Here is a 22,725-nt window from a genome sequence, read left to right on the forward strand (position 1 = left end):
TATTCCATTGTATACATAGACCACATCTTCTTTATCCATTCATCTATCGATGGACACCGAGGCTCCTTCCACAGTTTGGCTATTGTGGACATTGCTGCTATAAACATCAGGGTGCAGGTGTCCCGGTGTTTCATTGCATCTGTATCTTTGGGGTATGGAACATGTAATTTCATGTTATTCTAATATTTCATCTGATTGAATTAGTATGAAATGTACGATCTGCAGTTTATCTTATGTCATAACATAAAAATATAGCAAGGTGGAGTCAGAGTTGAGGATTCTTATACAGCCTACATTTATACTGCAAATGAGAAAAAAGTTATACTAAGATACCTGTCTTTAACTATTTGAAAATTGAGAAACTCTTGTTGCATCAACATGGAATATGACAGGGTCCTGTTGTGTCAATTTTAATTCCTCTCACAAAAATATATCCTTTTTCTTCATGCTTTGGATCAAGAGCAATCTATGGAGTAAAGAAATTTCATTAAGATGATGTAACTTGGGATCCCTGGGTGGCGCAGCGGTTTGGCGCCTGCCTTTGGCCCAGGGCGCGATCCTGGAGACCCGGGATCGAATCCCACGTCAGGCTCCCGGTGCATGGAGCCTGCTTCTCCCTCTGCCTGTGTCTCTGCCTCTCTCTCTCTCTCTGTGACTATCATAAATAAATAAAATTTAAAAAAAAAAAAAAGATGATGTAACTTTTTACTTTTGTTTGAGTGAATCCTACCACCCTCCAAAGATAAATCCCAGTTGCATTCTTTGCTTAATGCTCATTTATGATGCTCCTGAGACGGATGACTGAGTATTCAATCGGTTCTGAACTGCCTCTGTGATGCTGCTTCTGCATCACAGAAATAATCTACTACACTGTATTTTTGGTTTCTAGAGTGGGTTGGATATGGATACTTTCAGACTTGTAGCGTTGGCTTTGCCAAGGTGATTCTGTGTATACATCAAATTCGAGAAGAGAATCTTAAAGGTTTTTGTGATCTAACAAAAAGTGTTACGATCTCTGTATTTTAATATGTTAAATAGTTTTCTTCCCTATTCATCCTTTAGGCTCTACAGTAATAGCTATATTTGCATACTTATGTTGAAATTCATTTGAATACCTTACATTTGTCCCTTTTTATCAGTGTTAAGTTAGACCCTAAGCTTTTACATGTTAATATGTTAGTATTGTTTCTTTAATAATGTTTTTCATTCTTTAAATAGGAGTGGGTTGTAATTGGGCAAGTTGATATGGAAGCTCTAGTGGAAAAACATCTTTCTACTGTACATGATTGGGAGAAAAATTTTAAAGCACTGAAAATAAAAGGGAAAGAAGTAGAACGACTTCCAAGGTATGGGAAGGTGTTATTTTTTTTCTTTTATTACATTTCTATTTTTTTTGGTATATATATATTTTTTTTTAATAAATTTTTATTGGTGTTCAATTTACTAACGTACAGAGTAACACCCAGTGTGGTATATATTTTTTTTTATTGGAGTTCGATTTGGCAACATATAGCATAACACCCAGTGCTGGTCAAGTGCCCCCCTCAGTGCCTGTCACCCAGTTACCCCAACCCCCCGCCCACCTCTATTTCTACCCCCCGTTGTTTGTTTTCCAGAGTTAGGTGTTTCTCATGTTCTTTCGCCCTCTTTGATATTTTCCACTCATTTTCCCTCCTTTCCCCTTTATTCCCTTTCACTATTTTTTTATATTCTCTAAATGAGTGAGACCATATAATATTTGTCCTTCTCCGATTGATTTACTTCACTCAACATAATACCCTCCAGTTCCATCCACGTCGAAGCAAATGGTGGGTATTTGTCATTTCTAATGGCTGAGTAATATTCCATTGTATACATAGACCACATCTTCTTTATCCATTCATCTTTCGATGGACACCGAGGCTCCTTCCACAGTTCAGCCAACGTGGACATTGGTGCTATAAACATTGGGGTGCAGGTGTCCCGGTGTTACACTGCATCTGTATCTTTGGGGTAAATCCCCGGCAGTGCAATTGCTGGGTCATAGGGCAGATCCATTTTTAAATCTTTGAGGAACTTCCATAGTTTTCCAGAGTGGCTGCACCATTTCACATTCCCACCAACAGTGCAAGAGGGTTCCCCTTTCTCCACATCCTCTCCCACATTTTTGTTTCCTCTCTTGTTAATTTTCCCCATTCTCACTGGTGTGAGGTGGCATCTCATTGTGGTTTTGATTTATATTTCCCTGATGGCAAGTGATGCAGAGCATTTTCTCATGTGCTTGTTGGCCATGTCTATGTCATCTTGGTGAAATGTCTGTTCATATCTTTTACCCACTTCATGATTGAATTGTTTGTTTCTTTGCTGTTGAGTTTAATAAGTTTTATATAGGGCAGCCTGGGTGGCTCAGCGGTTTAGTGCCTGCTTTTGGCCCAGGGTGTGATCCTGGAGACCCGGGATCAAGTCCCAGGTCGGGCTCCCTGCCTGGAGTCGGCCTCTCCCTCTGCCTGTTTCTCTGCCTCTCTCTCTCTCTCTCTGTCTCTCATAAATAGATAAATAAAATCTTAAAAAAAAATTCTTTATAGATCCTGGATACTAGCCCTTTATCTGATATGTCATTTGCAAATGTCTTCTCCCATTCTGTAGATTGTCTTTTAGTTTTGTTGACTGTTTCTTTTGCTGGGCAGAAGGTTTTTATCTTTTTTTTTTTTTTTTTTAGAAGGTTTTTATCTTGATGAAGTCCCAATAGTTCATTTTTGCTTTTGTTTCCCTTGCCTTCATAGATGCAAGAAGTTTCTATGGCCAAGTTCAAAAAGGGTGTTGCCTGTGTTCTCCTCTAGGATTTTGATGGAATCTAGTCTCACATTTAGATCTTTCATCCATTTTGAGTGTACATTTGTGTATGGTGTAAGAGAATGGTCTAGTTTCATTCTTCATGTGGCTGTCCAGTTTTCCTAGCACCATTTATTGAAGAGACTGTCCTTTATCCAGTGGATAGTCTTTCCTGCTTTGTCGAATATTAGTTGACCATAGAGTTGAGGGCCCGTTTCTGGGTTCTCTATTCTGTTCCATTGATCTATGTGTTTCTGTGCCAGTACCACACTGTCTTGATGATTGCAGCTTTGTAGAACAGCTTGAAATCCGGCATTGTGATGCCCCCGGCTCTGGTTTTCATTTTCAGTATTCCCCTGGCTATTCGGGGTCTTTTCTGATTCCACACAAATCTTAAGATGACTTGTTCCAACTCTCTGAAGAAAGTCCATGGTATTTTGATAGGGATTGCATTAAACGTGTAAATTGCCCTGGGTAGCATTGACATTTTCACACTATTAATTCTGCTAATCCATGAGCATGGAATATTTTTCCATCTCTTTGTGTCTTCCTCAATTTCTTTCAGAAGTGTTCTGTAGTTTTTAGGGTATAGATCCTCCTTTACCTGTTTGGTTAGGTTATTCCTAGGTATCTTTGCTTTTGGGTGCCATTGTAAATGGGATTGACTCCTTAATTTCTCTTTCTTCAGTCTCATTGTTAGTTGTATAGAACTACCACTGGTTTCTGGGCATTGGTTTTGTATCCTGCCACTCTGCCGAATTGCTGTATGAGTTCTAGCAATCTTGGGGTGGAGTCCTTGGGGTTTTCTATATACAGTATCATGTCATCTGCAAAGAGAGAGAGTTCGACTTCTTCTTTGCCAATTTGAATGCCTTTTATTTATTTTTGTTGCCTGGTTGCTGAGGCTAGGACTTCTAGTACTATGTTGAATAGCAGTGGTGAGAGTAGACACCCGTGTCTTGTTCCTGATCTTAAGGGAAAGGCTCCCAGTGTTTCGCCATTGAGAATTATATTTGCTGTGGGCTTTTCATAGATGGCTTTTAAGATTCTGTGGAATGTTGCCTCTATCCCTATACTCTGAAGAGTTTTGATCAGGAATGGATGCTGTATTTTGTCAAATGCTTTCTCTGCATCTGTTGAGAGGATCATATGGTTGTTTTTTCTCTTGTTGATATATCTGCCACGTTGATTGCTTTATGAGTGTTGAACCAGCCTTGCATCCCAGGGATAAATCCGACTTGGTCATGGCGAATAATCTTCTTAATGTACTATTGGATCCTATTGCTAGTATCTTGTTGAGAATTTTTGCATCTGTGTTCCTCAGGGATATTGGTCTATAATTATCCTTTTTGGTGGGGTCTTTGTCTGGTTTTGGAATTAAGGTGTTGCTGGCCTCAGAGAACGAGTTTGGAAGTATTCCATCCTTTTCTATCTTTCAGGACAGCTTTAGTAGAATAGGTATTGTTTCTTCTTTAAACATTTGATAGAATTCACCTGGGAAGCCCTCTGGCCCTGCACCTCTGTGTCTTGGGAGGTTTTGATGACTGCTTCGTTTCCTCCCTGGTTATTGGCCTGTTCAGGTTTTCTGTTTCTTCCTGTTCCAGTTTTGGTAGTTTGTGCTTTTCCAGAAATGCGTCCATTTCTTCTAGATTGCCTAATTTATTCGTGTATAGCTGCTCATAATATGTTTTTAAAATCGTTTTATTTCCTTTGTATTGGTTGTGATCTCCCCTTTTTCATTCGTGATTTTATTAGTCTTTTTTTTTTAAATAAGGCTGGCTAATGGTTTATCTATCTTATTAATTCTTTTAAAGGTCCAGCTCCTGGTTTTGTTGATCTGTTCCACAGTTCTTCTGGTCTCTACTTCATGGAGTTCTGCTGGAATCTTTATTAACTCTCTTCTTCTGCTTGGTGTAGGTTTTATTTGCTGTTCTTTCTCCGGTTCTTTTAGGTGCAAGGTTAGCTTGTGTATTCGAGTTTTTTTTCCAGATTTGTGAGGAATGCTTGTATTGTGATGTATTTCCCTCTCAGAACTGCTTTTGCTGTATGCCAAAGATTTTGAACAGTTGTATCTTCATTCTCCTCATTTTCCATGAATCTTTTAAATCTTTTATTTTTTTTTTCTTTTTATTTTTATTTTTATTTTTTTCTTTTAAATCTTTTAAATTCTTCTCTAAATTCCTGGTTGACCCGTTCACCTTTTAGCAGGATGCTCTTTAACCTCCACATGTTTGAGTTTCTTCCAAATTTCTTCTTGTGATTGAGTTCAAGTTTCAAAGCATTATAGTCTGAAAATATGCAGGGGACAATCCCAATCTTTTGGTATCATTTGAGATCTGATTTGTGACCCAGTATGTGGTCTATTCTGGAGGAAGTTCCATGTGTACTTGAGAAGAATGTGTATTCAGTTCCATGTGGATCTAAAGTTCTGTAAATATCTGTGAAATCCATTTGGCCCAGTGTATTGTTTAAAGCTTGTTTCTTTGGAGATGTTCTGCTTAGAGTATCTGTCATTTGCAGATAGCGTCGTGTTGAGACCCCCAGTATAAGTGTATTATTATCTAAGTATGTCTTTGGTTATTAATTGATTGATATACTTGTCAGCTCCCACATTAGGGGCATTAATATTCATCTCTTATACAGTCTTTGGGATAAACTTTAATTTATCGGATATGAGGATTGCTAGCCCTGCTTTCTTTTGAGGGTAATTTGAATGGTAAATGGCCCACAACCTTTCATTTTCAGACTGTAGGTGTCCTTAGGTCTAAAATGAGTCTCTTGTAGACAGCAAATAGATGGGTCTGGCTTTTTTATCCAATCTGAAACCCTGCGTCTTTTGATGGGGTCATTAAGCCCATTCACATTCAGAGTTACTATTGCAAGACAGTGTGGTACTGGCACAAAAACAGACACATAGATCAATGGAACAGAATAGAGAATCCAGAAGTGGACCCTCAACCTTATGGTCGACTAATATTCGACAAGGGAGGAAAGACTATCCACTGGAAATAGACAGTCTCTTCAATAAATGGTGCTGGGAAAATTGGACATCCACATGCAGAAGAATGAAACTAGACCACTCTCTTTCACCATACACAAAGATAAACTCAAAATGGATGAAAGATCTTAATGTGAGACAAGATTCCATCAAAATCGTAGAGGAGAACACAGGCAACACCCTTTTTTAACTCAGCCACAGTAACTTCTTGCAAGATACATCCACGAAGGCAAAAGAAACAAAAGCAAAAATGAACTATTGGGACTTCATCAAGATAAGAAGCTTTTGCACAGCAAAGGATACAGTCAACAAAACTAAAAGACAACGTTCAGAATGGGAGAAGATATTTGCAAATGACGTATCAGATAAAGGGCTAGTTTCCAAGATCTGTAAAGAACTTATTAAACTCAACAGCAAAGAAACAAACAATCCAATCATGAAATGGGCAAAAGACATGAACAGAAATCTCACAGAGGAAGACATAGACATGGCCAACAAGCACATGAGGAAATTCTCCGCATCAGTTGCCATCAGAGAAATACAAATCAAAACCACAATGAGATACCACCTCACCCCAGTGAGAATGGGGAAAATTAACAAGGCAGGAAACCACAAATGTTGGAGAGGATGTGGAGAAAAGGGAACCCTCCTGCACTGTTGGTGGGACTAGCTCTCCAGCCCTGGAGTCAACTCCTCATAGTAACTACTGCAGTCTCCCGGTCTACACTGGCCTGGATGCCCCCCGGGGCGGCTAGGGTGCTGACCTGCACAGTTTGGGGGTGCCCAGCTGCAGGAGCGTCCTCGCTGTCCTATGTGCTCCCCACCTCCACCTATCCCACGGGGAGCGCAGAATCACTGGTGGCTGTCACCCCCTGGCGCCTTGTGATCCGGGGCCTGTGCTGCTGGAATCGTGCTCCTGGGAGCCGTGGCTCCGGAAGGCAGCAGGGCGCAGCCCCCTCTTCCTGGAGGCACTGCCTGAGCTCCCAAGGCCCTGCTGGGCGCGCACTTCATCCCTTTCCGGAGCTCAGCCGAGGGGTGTGTGGCATGCTCTCTCCCCGGCGCACTCCCTCTGTTAGTGACTCTGGGAGACTGGAGGCTCCACTGCTCCTCCCGCGATTTTGCCCGAGTTCCCTGCTAAGCGCCTTTCTGTCCGGGAAGAATCTAGTGCAGAGTTTTAAAGTTCCTGCTTTTCTGGGGCTGGGCTTTGCTGTCCTGGAGGCTCTTGCCACCCGCCACCTGGCCTGAGCCAGGCTCTTCGTGGGGCGCCTCCCGCAGTTGATCCTTTATTTTTTTTCCTACCTTCCTACGTTGTTAGAAGTGCAGACTCTTCTCTCTGTAGCATTACAGCTGTTATCTCTTCAAATCTCAGGCTGTAAATGTAGGTTTTTAGGATGATTTGAAAGTTATCTATGTAAGTTATTGGGGACAGGTAACTTGGAGACCCTACTCCTCTGCCATTTGGCCCCGTCCCCTCCAAGGTTAGTCGGAAGTTAGTCATTATATGTGTGCTATTAGCCGTTTCCGCTGTGCGATGGTAAAGGTACTTTTCACTTGGCGGTATGGAAGTCAGGTCACCTTCTTTCCTCCTATAAAGCCCAGCTGTGACTCTGGAGTATTTTCTGAGTAGGACATTGCTGAGACTAAAAGAAATTTTTCTTCTAGAAGTTCTGCTGGCTGGGACCTAGTTGGAGAGAGTAGATTGGGGGGAGGGGCGGTGGGGAGAGGCTTCCCTGCAGACCTGGCATGAGGATCTCACATTTGACTCTGATTTCTGTTGCTTGCTTTCTTTTGGAATGCCCTGGCAGCCTCACAACACAGTGCTGCCTGTGTGTGCTGCCCTAAATGTGGAGGAGACCCTCTGAGGGGCATGTCACAACCCATCTACTTGAGAATATAGCTCTCCCATCATAAATGAAATTCACATCACTGGAACCACTCTTTGCAATAAGCTCAATGAAAGGCCTGTTGAACCGTGCATATATTACCTATAAAGGATAATATTACTTTTATTTCATTTGTTCATTCGTTTAATAACTATTTGGTGAGCATTTATAGTATGCAAACCTTGTTCTGTGGCAGTATAAAAATGAAGACAGAGCACCTCAAGTTGTTTGCTGTTTGATGATGCAGTACGTGTGTCCGCACAGGGGTTAAGAGATTAGGCTCTGGAGTGACATGGCTCATACCAGCTGCAAGAGTTGGACAGCCATATAGAGTCTGTTAACCACCATTTCCTCAGCTTTAACATAGTTACAAATATAGTATTTATCATAAAGTGTTTTGAGAATTAAATGAGTAATTTGCATATAAAATACTGGTATAGGTGAAGTTCTCAGTAAATGCTAATGATTATAGTTATTATTAATACCAGATAAAATACTCCATTTTAGAGACTGAACAGAAGACTGTGGAGGTGTACAGGATGATGACATTGCATCCATTTGGGGCAAAATTGGAGGAAGTTTCTTTAATATAGAAATCCTTAAACTAGAATTTTGACAGGGAGAAATAAGAATTAAAGGTTCGCTTAAAGGTCCAGGAAAGAGATTTATATATTGAAAATGAGAAGTTGGTTAACTGGGAATTTTGTGAGTAACTGTTTTATCAGGGATTAGAGGACATGTTCTGGAAAGGGGTAATTAACATACAGATTTGGGAGAGTTTTATATTCTAAAATGGGAAATTTGAGTTTTCTTCATACTAGAATGAAGAGTGGTTCATTCACTAGAGTGGTTAGCTATTGAAGATTTCTAGACAGAAGTGTGTCAGTATGTCTACATGAGGGATATTAATCTGGAACGTAGGAGTTTTAGTGGAAGAAATAGATCCTGGAGGAAGAGCGGTTAGTCTGTCGTTAACCAGGAGACCAGCAATGAGTAATTGAATTAAGTGGTTGGTACTCAAATGGGGAGGAGGAACTATTATGAACTATTGTAAAATACTTTTACAATGTCTTATGGTGGGAGGGAAATGAGGGAAGAGGAGTAGAGAAGAGACAAATAACTTGAGAGTTTGAGCTGAGATGATTGAGATAATGATATGCCATTAATATTAGTTTGTAGTGTTTGTATGGAGCTTTCTCTTCTCTGCTGGATACTCTCTGAACCCAGTCTTGCTCGTTGTGCTTGAGTGCTCAAGAGCCTGAGCTGCCGTCAGTACAGCCTGTCTGTCCTTCAGTGTAGACAGCTTTCCACACCGTGGCTGCCAAACCAAACAAAAAGAATGCCCGTCCTGCATTCCGTTTTTCCATTTTGGTATTTCCCGCTAATAAATTAAAGTGTATTCATGAAAGCTCAAATACATGTTTACAGGCACACAGATACTATCTCATGGAGACTTAGAAATACACTGTAAGATTAGAAAAGCTATATTCTCATGTATTTTGGATGCTATAGGAAGGGCATGGTTTTGGGCGAGGCTGCCTAGGGCATGCCATTTTATCTATGGCTGAAGGGAGCCTCTTTTCTTTTTTTTTTTTTTGGAGCCTCCTTTTCATGTTACCAGTGTTTTCAAGTGAAAGGTGAGTTCAGCCTGACCACAGGATTCTGTAGTCAATGAGTACAACTTTGCTGCAATCAGACCACTTTATCTTATTTCTTTAGCAAACTATGATATAATTAATTTATAAGGTTTACTGAAATCATCTCTCTTTATCAAGTATTAGAAATCTTGACATTTTAGGTCTCACAATTTCAAAAATTATTTGAAATTTCATATTAAGTAAATTGGCTCTTAAGTTTTGCTGGTAAAGATCTGCAGTTTAAACCTGTGCAGTTGGACACCTGGGTGGCTCCGTCATAAATCAGGTCATGATGCTGGGGTTCTGGGATTGAGTCCTGCCTTGGGAGGACTTCTCCCTCTGCCTCTGCTTCCTGCTCATGCTTGTGCTCTCTCAAATAAATAAATAAAATCTTAAAAAAAAAACAAAACTGCAATTACTGGGTGACTGAGAATAAGCTTTAGGGGAAAATAATGTTTTTATAATAGAAGTGAATATTTAACTCATATAATTTGCTTTCTAAAATGTTACCTGGCCCTGTGCTTCAGAAAGGATGAGTAGCTTTGTAATAATAATCTTTGTGACCATAATTTCCAACCTTTTAAAAAATTTGTATAATTTAAGATAAGCATGAGATTTCCTTAGATGAACAAGTCTGGTTCAACATCCATTTACTTAGAACATTACAGTTTGCTTTAAGGATAATGAGAATTAGTGTTCTTAAAAAATGTATGCCTTTTTTACCTGATCATTAAAACAGTACATTTGTTTTATAAATTTTTTAAAATACAGATATTGTTCTCAATATTTGATACTTTGAATATATTAGTACATATACTTACAAAATTCAGATTATATCATATCCTGTTATTTAACACTGATCTTCAGTATTTTATCTTATTACTTAGTCCTCAAATCACTAGGTAATAATTGTATGGATATATAATTATTTTGCTATTTTTATATTTAACTTATTTCTAATTTTTACTATTATAATTAATGCTTTGAAGAGGATACTTTTCTATAAATCTTGGATCTGCTCTGAAAGTTTCCTTAGGATAAGTCTAAAGGCGAGGTTATAAAGACAAAGAATGTGCCTATTTTAAAATTACTTGATACATATGGCTAAATGGCTTCTCACAAACATGGCATGGTTTTATACTCTGACCAGCAGTTCTGATAATTGATAATTATCAGTTCTGATAATCCCACACAGTTGAAGATATGAATTAACAGTTCATTACATTTTTGTTAATTTTATAGTTATAAAATGGCATCTTATTATTTTGTCTTAGTAATCTATATTCCCTTTCTCTGTTTTTCTTTCCCTTATGACTTGACTTTGACTACAGAATACTGATATCATGTTACGAATATTCAAATAAGTGCATTACATGCTGTGACAAGTAAAGGGCTTGTCAGTGTTTAAATATATTCATATGAGACTAAAAAACTGTAGTATTATAGCAAAATCATTGTTTAAATGAAAACTTCATAATGCGTGGAAAGCATTTTTACTGAATGAAATCTAAATGTGCTTAAAGATCGCAGTAATACTCTTTGAGTTACATTTTGAAATGTGTTACATAAAATCACTATAATGAGACTTTTCTTCTACTAAGTCTTTTATGTTGAAGTATGTCCACTGGCATTTTTCAGTGCGGTCAAGGTAGATTGTTTAAATATTAATTGTAACCCTGTGAAGACTGTGATCGATGATCTCATCCAGAAGTTATTTGATATGCTTGTTCTCTCTTTGAAGAAGTCCATCCAGGGTAAGTACACTTTTTAATTTGCATCTTAACCTAGTTTTATTCATAAAGGTATGTACTTTGATAGTTATGAAGTGTGAATTCCAGTGATGTTTAAAATCAACCAACCTAGAATTACGGGTGCTTAATGACAATTTTAATAAAGTATGAACCATGTTCACCTCTTGAGAGGTCTAAATGGAAGGCGTTTTTACTGTTTGCAGTAGGATTTAGTATCAGTTTGTTGTTTATGTTACTGAGAAATGTAGGCAATTCTGCTATAATTTTTTTTCTTATTTCTTCAAATTACTACTGTTTTCCAATATACTACATTGTTTCTTTTTCCATTGAACTGAGATGTCTTAACATTACTTAAAACACTGGAGAATTACCAATTTTGAATAAAATTTACTAATGAGCACATTTTAACTTCCTCAAAATTTTGAGGTATAATATGAAACAACTTTCAAGACAAGAAATTTCTTTGCTTATTCTGTATTTTAAAATTTCGTTGTATGAGCAAATGATAATTTAAGCTTTGGTGTATGTTGTGCAGTGATCAATTCTAACACTCTTTGATTTTTAAAATGATGCAATGGAATATTTTTGGTGATAAAAACATTCTATTTCAATGTTGCCTATTTAGCTCACCTGCATGACATTGACACATTTGTTATGGAAGCTATGGAAGTTTTAACAATTATGCCACAGTCTGTGGAGGAGATAGGTGATGCAAATTTACAATATAGTAAGCTACAAGAACGGAAACCAGAGGTAAGAATTGCATAGTACAGTTTCCAATTTGTTTCTACTGTAGTGGAGATATTTAAATTAGGTCATATTATGTGACTATTTAGAAATATCATGTCATTCCAGTATTGTAAAGGAGTCCATATAATCTCGTCCAGTTGGTCAGCTCATGGTTAGAATCTTGATTTTAGAAAACAGGTCATGGAACAAATTAAAATAATGGGACCCTAAGAAATTTGATAAAATAGGTTGTTTTTTTTATATGTTATTTCTTCAACTTTTAGATTTTGCCCTTATTCCAAGAAGCTGAAGATAAAAACAGACTTCTACGAACTGTGGCAGGTGGAGGTTTGGAAACAATTAGCAATTTGAAGGCTAAGTGGGATAAATTTGAGTTGATGATGGAAAGTCACCAACTTATGATTAAAGATCAGGTAAGAACCTTTTAGTCATTTTGTTAAAATGGAAACTTGATTTTTTTTTTCTCACCTAAGATTTCTTGCTGATCTTTATTCTATCATCACTCAGGTAGGTAAGAATTTTATATATACACATCTGTGGTGCTTCGGTCCCATCGACTGCACCTGCTCTTTGGTATGGGACACTGGGATGCACCTCCTTACTACCTAGGCAGCTGTGTGCTCGGTGCTGCAGCTGACGGTATTGGCTAAACACTGTTTAATCCTATCAACTTTGTTGATAGTTGTGGTAGAAGCTGCGGATAACATGAATTATTATTTTTTTTTAATGATGCTTGCAGTTTATCTCTTATTACTGAATATTTATGGTCTAATTCTGTGTTTTTAAAATCAAAATTTTATTGTACTTGAAATTAATAATTGAAAATATCTTTTGAAAAATTGGTATTGTTTTTTCACTTCTAAATAGAAAATGTTGGAAATAAAATGTGAAAGGAAAGCAAGATTTTACTCTGAATTGAATTGTATAAACTCTTACAGATCGAAGTAATGAAAGGAAATGTAAAGTCACGTCTTCAGATATTTTATCAAGAATTGGAAAAATTTAAAGCTCGTTGGGACCAACTAAAGCCTGGTGATGATATTATTGAAACTGGCCAGCAAAACGTTCTTGATACAAGTGCCAAGTTAATAAAAGAGAAAAAAATTGAATTTGATGATCTTGAAGTCATAAGGAAAAAGCTAGTGTAGGTTTTTTAAAATTGGTTGTAGTCATTTTGATTTATACTTGTACATATGTTAAGCCAGTGATGTTCTTATACATGTTTATCTTAATGTTTTTCTTTATAAACTTCTGTAGTTTTCTAAACAAAACTAGTAAGTGCTCATGGTGCTGCATTCTTAGGAGTCATGGCTGGGTTCTGTCAGGATATTAAGAGCAAATTTCTCCTTAGGCCTAGAAGCATAACAGAAAATTAAATTGAAAAAGTTAAATTAGGGAGTTGGAATACTTGCTTTCTGTGATTTCATTGTATTTAAAAATGGGATATAAAAAGTTAATGAAAATTGCTTTCAGAGACTCTGAGGGGGAAAAAAATGAACCTAGCAAAATAATGAATTCAAGAAAAAAATGGTTTTATGTTAAAATAAGGTATTAAGTTTATTTTATTTTTTTTAAAGATTTTATTTGAGAGAGCGCACCTGCGAGTTGTGGGGAGGGGTTGGGGCAGAGGGAGAAGCTGACTCCCTGCTGATGCAGGACTCCATCCCAGGATCCTGGGATCATGACTTAAGCTGAAGGCAGACACTTAATACCTTCTGAGTACCTGGGTAGCTTAGTGGGTTAAGCTTAAGCGTTATTTTAGGTTTGGTCTGTTAAGGCAAATGCATTCATATGGTAATTGTCTTAATGGGGGAGTGAAGGGTTTAGTATTATTTATTAAATGGTGTTATACCCATTAGATGAAGGATATCTTATATTCTAGAATCTAACCCTTGGATAGTAATATTAATGTTTTCTCAGTTAATTCACGAATATATATAATTCTGAGTATTTTTATATGACGTATATGATGCATTTATGTTACCAACTCCACTTTGACTCCTTTAGAAAAATGCACATTTATGAATTTAAAGAGGTGATACTTAAATAGTTAAAGTAAAATTCTCATGCGGTCACTCTCCCACTGTCTGCCCCACTGTCAGGTATATGGGCACAGACAGGGAATGCAGTTAAATAACGTTGATATGTAATAGTTTTTAAAAATATCTATTGCTATTTCACTGTGTTTCTATAGTGATGATTGCCATCATTTTGGACTAGAAGAGCCCAACTTCTCCTTGGCATACAGCATCTCCAAGGACATTGAGAGCTGTGCACAGATTTGGGTGCTTTATGAAGAGTTTCAGCAGGGCCTTCAGGAAATGGCCAGTGAAGACTGGATTACTTTTCGGTTTGGCTCATAAACACTGTTTAGATTCTTATGCTTTGGTAGTGTGTTTGGAGATGTACATTTTAAGACGTCCCTGGTGTTTTACAGGACTAAGATATATCTGTTGGAGGAGTTCTTGATGACTTGGCATGACAGGTTAAGGAAAGTGGAAGAACATTCGTCTATGACTGTGAAATTGCAATCGGAAGTTGACAGATACAAAGTAAGACCCTGGCGCTTGTGCTGCTATGCCAGAGTAATGTTTGGGTCTTCCATGCATCTTTTAATTGTGTAGCCCAGTGAGCTGGATTTTTGTTTTTGTTTTTTAATGATTCCATTACATTCAAAAGATAGGAAATACAGAGTAAACCATAGAAATTATTGATATTTCTGCTACTCTTTTGAAAAGTTTTAACTAACAAATTTTTGCTTAACATTACAAATTGGAGTGTTTATACCTAGTGCTACTGGTACTACCAAACTGCTAGTGCAATTGAGGATATGGGTCATTTAGTGTATTTAGGATATAGGTTGTATCCTAAATAGTAAAAATAGAAATATTTTAGGTCATGTTTTAAAATAGATCAAACTACAAAGGGATATTTGCATGTATCCACAGCAATGTGTAACAAAAAATTTTATGCAAATCTATTTGAAAATTTGATTTCAAGGTTATTAAATAAGATAATAGAGCAATCAATATTTTTATAGCTAATCATAAAACAGCAATTTGCATTTTGATAATATATGTTCATGTCTGTATCTGTCTTTTTTAACAGACTGTAATACCTATTTTGAAGTATGTGAGAGGGGAGCATCTTTCCCCAGATCACTGGCTTGATCTTTTTCGTCTGCTTGGCCTCCCTCGGGGAACTAGCCTGGAAAAACTGCTGTTTGGTGATCTCCTCAGAGTAGCGGATACAATTGTTGCCAAAGCATCAGACCTTAAAGTAAGAATCACTCTTATAAATATCTCCTGGGCAGCCCGGGTGGCTCAGCGGTTTAGCACCGCCTTCAGTCCAGGGTGTGGTCCCCCAAAACCAAACTATTTTTGTGTTTTGTGATAGATTCTTAATTTTTTTTTCTTTTTTAGAGTAAAAAGCATATGGCAGAACTGTATATATATTTTGACTATGTGAACCTGGATGCTTAGTATCTGATACCTCTTGATATATTAGTAATTCTCTTGAGTTACATGTAAAATATATTCACTTATTAGTTTTTCCTTATTGTGAAAACACAAAAATACGTCTTATGAACTGGTGTTTTGTGATTTATGTATATCATAATGTTGAAATAATATGGATATTTTGTGTTAATTAGGATTTAAATAGTCGGGCACAAGGTGAAGTTACAATCAGAGAAGCTTTACGTGAACTTGATCTTTGGGGAGTTGGAGCAGTATTTACCTTGATTGATTATGAAGACAGCCAAAGTCGAACTATCAAACTGATTAAAGACTGGAAAGACATAGTAAATCAAGTTGGAGATAATAGATGTCTTCTTCAATCCTTAAAGGATTCTCCTTATTATAAAGGGTTTGAAGATAAAGTGTCAATTTGGGAAAGAAAACTTGCAGAATTAGATGAATACCTACAGAATTTAAACCACATTCAGAGGAAGTGGGTGTATCTGGAACCCATTTTTGGCCGTGGAGCATTGCCGAAAGAACAGATGCGCTTCAACAGAGTTGATGAGGATTTCAGGTAAGCCCAGCGACATCAGACATCCACGTGTGTGGCAGTTTTTTCTTGCATGTCAGGAGGTGCTGAACACGAGCTGTGTAAGTTTACATTATTGGTATTGTCTGTTGGATCCTTCTAAGGAGCTGTTTTCTCTCATTCAGCCATTTACTTCTGAACCAAATTGATTTCTGTCTCTACTTCACAACCTGATGTTAGTTAACAATGATCCTATTGTGATATGAGGGTGATGATAGTAATACTGGTCTGTACCTGCTATTCCTGAGGTCACCCATTCCTTTCCTGTTGTAGTTTGATGGACATTTTTCACGCCTCATCTTAGTTTGCTTCTGATTAGTATTTACAGAGTTCAGCATTTCTTGTTGGAGAGTCTCTTCCCTTGGCTTTTGAAGGTAGTGTCCCTTGGCCTTCTGCTCAAGTTCCTGGTGCTCAGACCTCCCTCAGCATTTAGGTTTGGGCACTCCCCTGGTGTCAGCCTCTGGTTCTTGTCTCATTATGGGGATGTGTGTGGGTGATCGTGGCTGCCTCTTTGTTCTTTTCCACCTGCTGTGGCCTCTTAGCCCATCTTTCTCTTCTGAGCTCCAAATATACTGAGTATCGTCAACAAGTACAAACTAGATTCACGAGTCCATCTCATTACATGAATCTCTTCTCTTTCCCATTCCTTTCTCAGTAACTGGTACTGCCTAACTAATTGCTCAAAGCAGGAGTGTGGTGGATATTTGACCTCCCCAGATGCCTCCAAATCCATGAAGTTACCACAGTGGTTGATTCTAATCTACTTGATCTATTTGAGTCTATCTTTTCTGTCTTTCCTCTTGCCTTTACTCTGAGGTTCAGTGCTTGTCATTCACTCGGACCACGGCCCGATCCTTTGGCTGGCACTCATCTTCTCCAGTAAGCTGCATTCACAGTGGCTGGGGTGGTCTATTACAGTGAAGTTTCATTGCTTCTTTTTGTTATTTCCTTAGGTCAGGGTGCAGAGAGGTTTCCTGGTTTCCTATTGATCCAGGGATCAAACCCTGTTTGCTCCTTGTCCACTTCTGCAGCCTTTTTTTTTTTTTTTGTGCTGCTGTTTGCTTCATGGACTCCTCCTCTCCTGCTCACTGACGTTTGCTTTTACTCACTGTCCAGATCGCAGCGTTAATCACTTTCTCAAGTAATAGGTTAAGGGTTGCTCAAGCTGCTTTAAAATACTTTGTGCTTTTCCTCCTTAGCATGTCTCATAATTTTATTTAAAAATTTGAGTAAATATTTAATATCTTTCTCTGTCACTGGACCATTATTTTTTAAGCATTTTTAGAAGCATAATGTTTTGCTGTTATAATAGTGTTACCTCTAGTTCTAAGCAGGCAGAAAAAAAAATGTCTCAATATTTCTCTTTCTGCTACAATCTGGTAAAATAGAGGTAAAACTTTTTTTTTTCTTCTGTAGGTCAATAATGGCTGATATCAAGAAAGACAGTAGAGTTACAATGTTAACTACTCATGCAGGAATCAGAAATTCTCTGCTAACAATACTTGATCAGCTTCAAAGATGTCAGAAGTCATTAAATGAGTTTTTGGAGGTATGTTTTTTTAAAAAATACTTATATAATAAATTGTAAAGTCCTTTTACTATGTGACTTATTTGAAAAGATAAAGCTTGTCTTGTTTGTATCTGTATCAGGAGAAACGCTCAGCATTCCCCAGGTTTTATTTCCTTGGTGACGATGACCTGCTGGAGGTCCTCGGCCAGTCAACGAGCCCAGCAGTGATTCAGTCTCACCTTAAGAAGCTGTTTGCTGGTAAGAGTTGACATTTCTCTGACACATGCCAGGGACAACATTGGGCTCCAAGGTAGCCTGTTGAACAGAGAGTGCATTGTACCGTCCAGAAGAATTCATAGCTTGGTGGAAGCAACTGCCTGCTAAATTGATGGACTTTCAATACTTCCTATGCTGGCCCAGCTGCCTCTGGGGAGCCCATTAGCTTCATCCTGGGGTATCTCGAAGGTAACATCTAAGGTGGGCTCTGAAGAACTTGTTAGTCTTTGCTAAGAGGAAGATGTGAGGGCAGAAGGAACTGGCCGTGGAGTGAGGGAGAACAGGCCTCTTCATGGTGGAGTGTAAAGTTTTCTGCATGACGTCCTCATGGAGGGTTAGCACTCTGCTATAAAAATAACGATGACTGTTTTCTCAGCGTGTGCCATTTGTTGGAAAACGGCTATATTTTTCAAATAAGTCAAATTTTCATCATCTACCATCAGGGATCTGCAGACTGCAGGCCTGACCTGGCTCACTGCCTGACTTTCTGACACAGTTTTGTTGGAACACAGCCATGCCTGTGTGTCTAGAGCTGCTCTCGTGCTCCTGCAGAGCTGAGTCATTGACATGGAGACCATATGGCCTGAAAAAGGCTAATGTATTGACTTTCTGGTGCTTTACACGTATTTACTAGCCATTCTATGTAGTTTTCGGGTCCCTTGTAGCTGTGATTTGGGCTGTGGGAGGCAGCAGCGAGAGCTTTTAGGATCAGCAGGCTTGCATTCAAACTGCCTCCAGAATGGGAGAAGATATTTGCAAATGACGTATCAGATAAAGGGCTAGTTTCCAAGATCTATAAAGAACTTCTTAAACTCAACACCAAAGAAACAAATAATCCAATCATGAAATGGACAAAAGACATGAACAGAAATCTCACAGAGGAAGACATAGACATGGCCAACACGCACATGAGAAAATGCTCTGCATCACTTGCCATCAGGGAAATACAAATCAAAACCACAATGAGATACCACCTCACACCAGTCAGAATGGGGAAATTAACAAGGCAGGAAACCACAAATGTTGGAGAGGATGTGGAGAAAAGGGAACCCTCTTGCACTGGTGGTGGGAATGTGAAATGGTGCAGCCACTCTGGAAAACTGTGTGGAGGTTCCTCAAAGAGTTAAAAATAGACCTGCCCTACGACCCAGCAATTGCACTGTTGGGGATTTACCCCAAAGATACAGCTGCAATGAAACGCCAGGACACCTGCACCCCGATGTTTTTAGCAGCAATGTCCACAATAGCCAAACTGTGGAAGGAGCCTCGGTGTCCATCGAAAGATGAATGGATAAAGATGATGTGGTTTATGTATACAACGGAATATTACTCAGCCATTAGAAATGACAAATACCCACCATTTGCTTCAACATGGATGGAACTGGAGGGTATTATGCTGAGTGAAATGAGTCAATCGGAGAAGGACAAACATTATATGGTCTCATTCATTTGGGGAATATAAATAATAGTGAAAGGGAATAGAAGGGAAGGGAGAAGAAATGGGTAGGAAATATCAGAAAGGGAGACAGAACATAAAGACTCCTAACTCTGGAAAATGAACTAGGGGTGGTGGAAGGAGAGGAGGGCGGGGGGTGGGGGTGAATGGGTGACGGGCACTGAGGGGGGCACTTGATGGGATGAGCACTGGGTGTTATTCTGTATGTTGGCAAATTGAACACCAAATTTATTAAAAAAAAACACAAAAAACCAAAAACAAAAAAAAAAACTGCCTCTGTAAGTCATTACTAATTTACCTCTCTGAAGTTTAGTTTCCTCCTTTAAATTGGGTATAATAACTTAAAGGATTTTTGTGAAGATCAAAATTGGATAGTGTATTAAAGTATTTTTGCATACCATAAAATGAAGTGCACATCTGGGGAAGGGAAATTCATCTGCTGTCCCCCTTCTTCCTGCCTTCTGTCTCATTAGGGGAATCATCAGTGTGTGTTGTGAGGCACTCATTTGTGTCTGGCCTTAGTTTTGCTCATCATCATGTTTTTGAGGTACCTACAACTACATTTTATGCCAATACTACTCTTGCTGAGTAGTATTCTGTTGTTTGAATAGACCAGTGTATTCACTCACCTGTTGTTGGGCATTTGGGTTGTTTTCAATTTTTGACTAGGAAAAACTATTCTGTTGTATAGGAGAATTAACATAATTCTGATATGTTATAGTATGTATTATGAGGTACATATTGTACACTGTGGGAACTCTATCTTATTTAATAATTACATCTTCAATCTTTTTGTATTTTAATTTTTCTCATATGTTATAGGTATTAACAGTGTGTGCTTTGATGAAGAATCAAAACATATAACTGCAATGAAGTCTTTAGAGGGAGAAGTTGTACCTTTTAAAAATAAAATTCTTCTGTCTAATAATGTAGAGGTAAGTGATTCTTTTTTCAGGTATGAAAATAAAAAGAATGAACTGTATGAACTTTGTATCAAAAACAATTTAGTAAATTTTTAGGGTTAACTTAGGCCTTTTAGGAAACTGCTCATATCTTAAAATGATCTGTTAGGTTCAGGATGATTTTATATTGAAGAGATTGTGGATTTTTAGTCTTTGGAAGGCAACATGTAATTATGAAAAGAACCTTTGCTTTGGAATTGTAAAGCCTAGATATTAATCTCAGCTCCTCAACTTATTAGCTATATGACTTAGAATCACAGCTTTCTTATCTGTAAAATATCCAATTTACTGCCCATCTTACTGTCTATTGCAAAGTCTGTCTATGGAAGATGAAATGAGATGACTGCCTTTAAGTGCATTAGATAGTGTTTGGGGCATATGTGTTCAATAGGTACTTGTATAAAATGGTTCATATCAGGAGATGGAATTATAATTTCTTATTGACTCTCATACTCTCAAAATGTGTTGTGTATGATTTTATATAAGATGATTTAGGTGAACAAGTAAGTTTACAACTAATGCATTTATAGGGCTACTATTGATTATTTGGTCCTGGAGCCTTGGAAATGATCCATCAAAGACCTAAAACAACTGTACAGTTACAGCCAGACAGCAAGAGATTGTATTGCACTGAAGTGTAATTTTCACATACCAGAATGATCTTCCAGCCAACAGTTGGGGCCCATGCCTTATCATACACGTATCTATACAATTTAGCAAAATTTCTGTTCCTTGATAGGCCTCATCATTTTATTAGAAGTTCATCACCTAAGTCAGGTGATTGAAAACACAAATTTATTAAGTAGCTTCTATGTTTGTGTTTGGTGAAGAGTTTGATTGTTTTGTTGTTGTTTGCGTTTCTTGTGGTTTTGTTGGGACCAGATGAGGGGAGAGAGGAAGAGCATAGGTTTTGGCAGTTGGTCTGGAGCAGCTTTGCCAGCAGAGGAAAATTGGAAGCTGGCTGGGATTAGTAGAGCAGGTGTCTGTGGCCTTGCTCAGAAAGGTTCTTATTGCCTTACCTCCCTGGCTTTTGAGCTAGGTAGTTGAAGTTCGTGTTGTTTGTATACTGGAAAGTGCTCTAAAGGTGAAAAAGTCTAGAACTTAGAGTTTAAATTATGATGAAAAGCTATTTAACGTTGTAGGTTTTGCACTTATATTTTATTGCATATCTAGAGTCTTTTAAAATTCTGATTAATAAATATTCATTGCTATTTTTATCAGTTATTGTTATTATGTTAACTTCAGTTAACTTTATTATTTTATCTATAATAAAGTGAAAAATGTATTATTTTGACCTTGAAACAAAATTAAAGATGCATCTTAGCTCCCCAAATAATAGAACTCACCCTAATAAAGCAATCCCTTCTTGCTTTGAGGCTTTCTGAATGTGAGCTCACCAGGATAGCATGAGCCCAGAGACTGAGCCAGTCACTGTGACTCTGATTCATCAGCCTGGCTATCTATTTGATTTCTTATAATGTTGAAATGAAGGATCTCTTTACTCGTATCATATTCATTTGTAGAGATGATGACAGTGATAGCTAACTATACATTTATGAATTTTCACACTTAACCATCACCCCAAGAGGTGAAAAAGTTGTGTTCCTCAAATTATTTAAATCCTTTATGTATTTATTTTTAAATATTTTATTTATTTGACAGAGAGAGCATGAACAAGGGGAGATACAGAGGGAGAGGGAGAAACAGACTCCCTGCTGAGCAGGGAGTCCAATATAGGGCTGGATCCCAGGATCCTGAGATCATGACCTCAGCCAAAGGCAGACGCTTCACCAACTGAACCACCAAGGTGCCCCTAAGTCCTTCATTAATAAAATACATTGCTGTATGTCATATAACACATTTTGGGAGTAGGAGAGTCAATAAGAAATTATAATCCCATCTCTTGAAATCAGTGGAGCAGTCCATAGTGTTGATTTGTTTTATAACTTATGTATAGTAGTATTTTTATTTTTAAAGATTTATTTTGAGAGAGAGAGGGAGAGCACGTGATTGGGTGGGAGAGGCAGAGGGAGAGAATCACAGACTCCTACTGAGTGACGAGCCTATGCGAGGTTCCATCTCACAACCCACGAGATTATGACCTGAGCCAGAAACAAGAGTCAGATGCTTAACTGAGCCCTTCATGTGCCCTTTGTGTATATTATTTTTCATTTTATTTTCAGACCTGGTTAAATGATTTAGCCTTGGAAATGAAGCAAACGTTGAAACAGTTGTTGTTAGAATGTGTTACTGCTGGACGAAGTTGTCAGGGTTCCATCGACCCCTCATTATTCCCTTCACAGGTAAGAGGGCTTATATCTGGAATGTAGGTAGGCCTGGTTCTGTGGGAAGATCCCTGACCTGGAGGCAGGCAGGCTCAGACAGCTGGCATCTTGGTTCTCTCTCTGATTAGCATTTAATACTGACCAAGTGCTTAGCTTCTGGGTCTCTGTTCCTGCAACTGTTGTAAAATGTGGTGGAAGGACAGCACGATAGTGAAATTCTCTTCTATAGCTCTGTGAGTTTGCTGTAATTTAGATGCTTTCAAGGGAAGGCATCTGAGATGAAGGTCACTCAGGCCAGTGAGGGATGAAAGGGGGGGCTTCCTGTTCTACATAAGTGCATGCTTGGTGGGAAGTCT

The 22,725-nt window shown here is 38.2% G+C and overlaps 1 protein-coding gene across 9 annotated transcripts in view; it reads left to right on the forward strand.

The window, feature by feature from the left end:
- The window catches only part of DYNC2H1 (dynein cytoplasmic 2 heavy chain 1), a 339,457-nt gene that overhangs the window by 25,825 nt on the left and 290,907 nt on the right, over window positions 1-22,725 (forward strand). For all 9 annotated transcript variants that reach the window (XR_013376718.1, XM_077893274.1, XM_077893273.1 and 6 more), the window contains exons 18-30: window positions 1,219-1,346; window positions 10,968-11,083; window positions 11,706-11,833; window positions 12,094-12,243; window positions 12,769-12,974; window positions 14,025-14,180; window positions 14,268-14,382; window positions 14,939-15,109; window positions 15,483-15,865; window positions 17,297-17,429; window positions 17,531-17,648; window positions 19,945-20,057; window positions 22,268-22,387. Coding sequence is in view for 8 of the 9 variants with exons in the window: in XM_077893274.1 (XP_077749400.1) it covers window positions 1,219-1,346; window positions 10,968-11,083; window positions 11,706-11,833; window positions 12,094-12,243; window positions 12,769-12,974; window positions 14,025-14,180; window positions 14,268-14,382; window positions 14,939-15,109; window positions 15,483-15,865; window positions 17,297-17,429; window positions 17,531-17,648; window positions 19,945-20,057; window positions 22,268-22,387 (2,037 nt within the window). In the remaining variant the exon portion in view is untranslated. The remainder of the gene's footprint in view (window positions 1-1,218; window positions 1,347-10,967; window positions 11,084-11,705; window positions 11,834-12,093; window positions 12,244-12,768; window positions 12,975-14,024; window positions 14,181-14,267; window positions 14,383-14,938; window positions 15,110-15,482; window positions 15,866-17,296; window positions 17,430-17,530; window positions 17,649-19,944; window positions 20,058-22,267; window positions 22,388-22,725) is intronic.

The sequence above is a fragment of the Canis aureus genome, chromosome 3 (genome assembly GCF_053574225.1).
Source record: "Canis aureus isolate CA01 chromosome 3, VMU_Caureus_v.1.0, whole genome shotgun sequence".
NCBI lineage: Eukaryota > Metazoa > Chordata > Mammalia > Carnivora > Canidae > Canis > Canis aureus.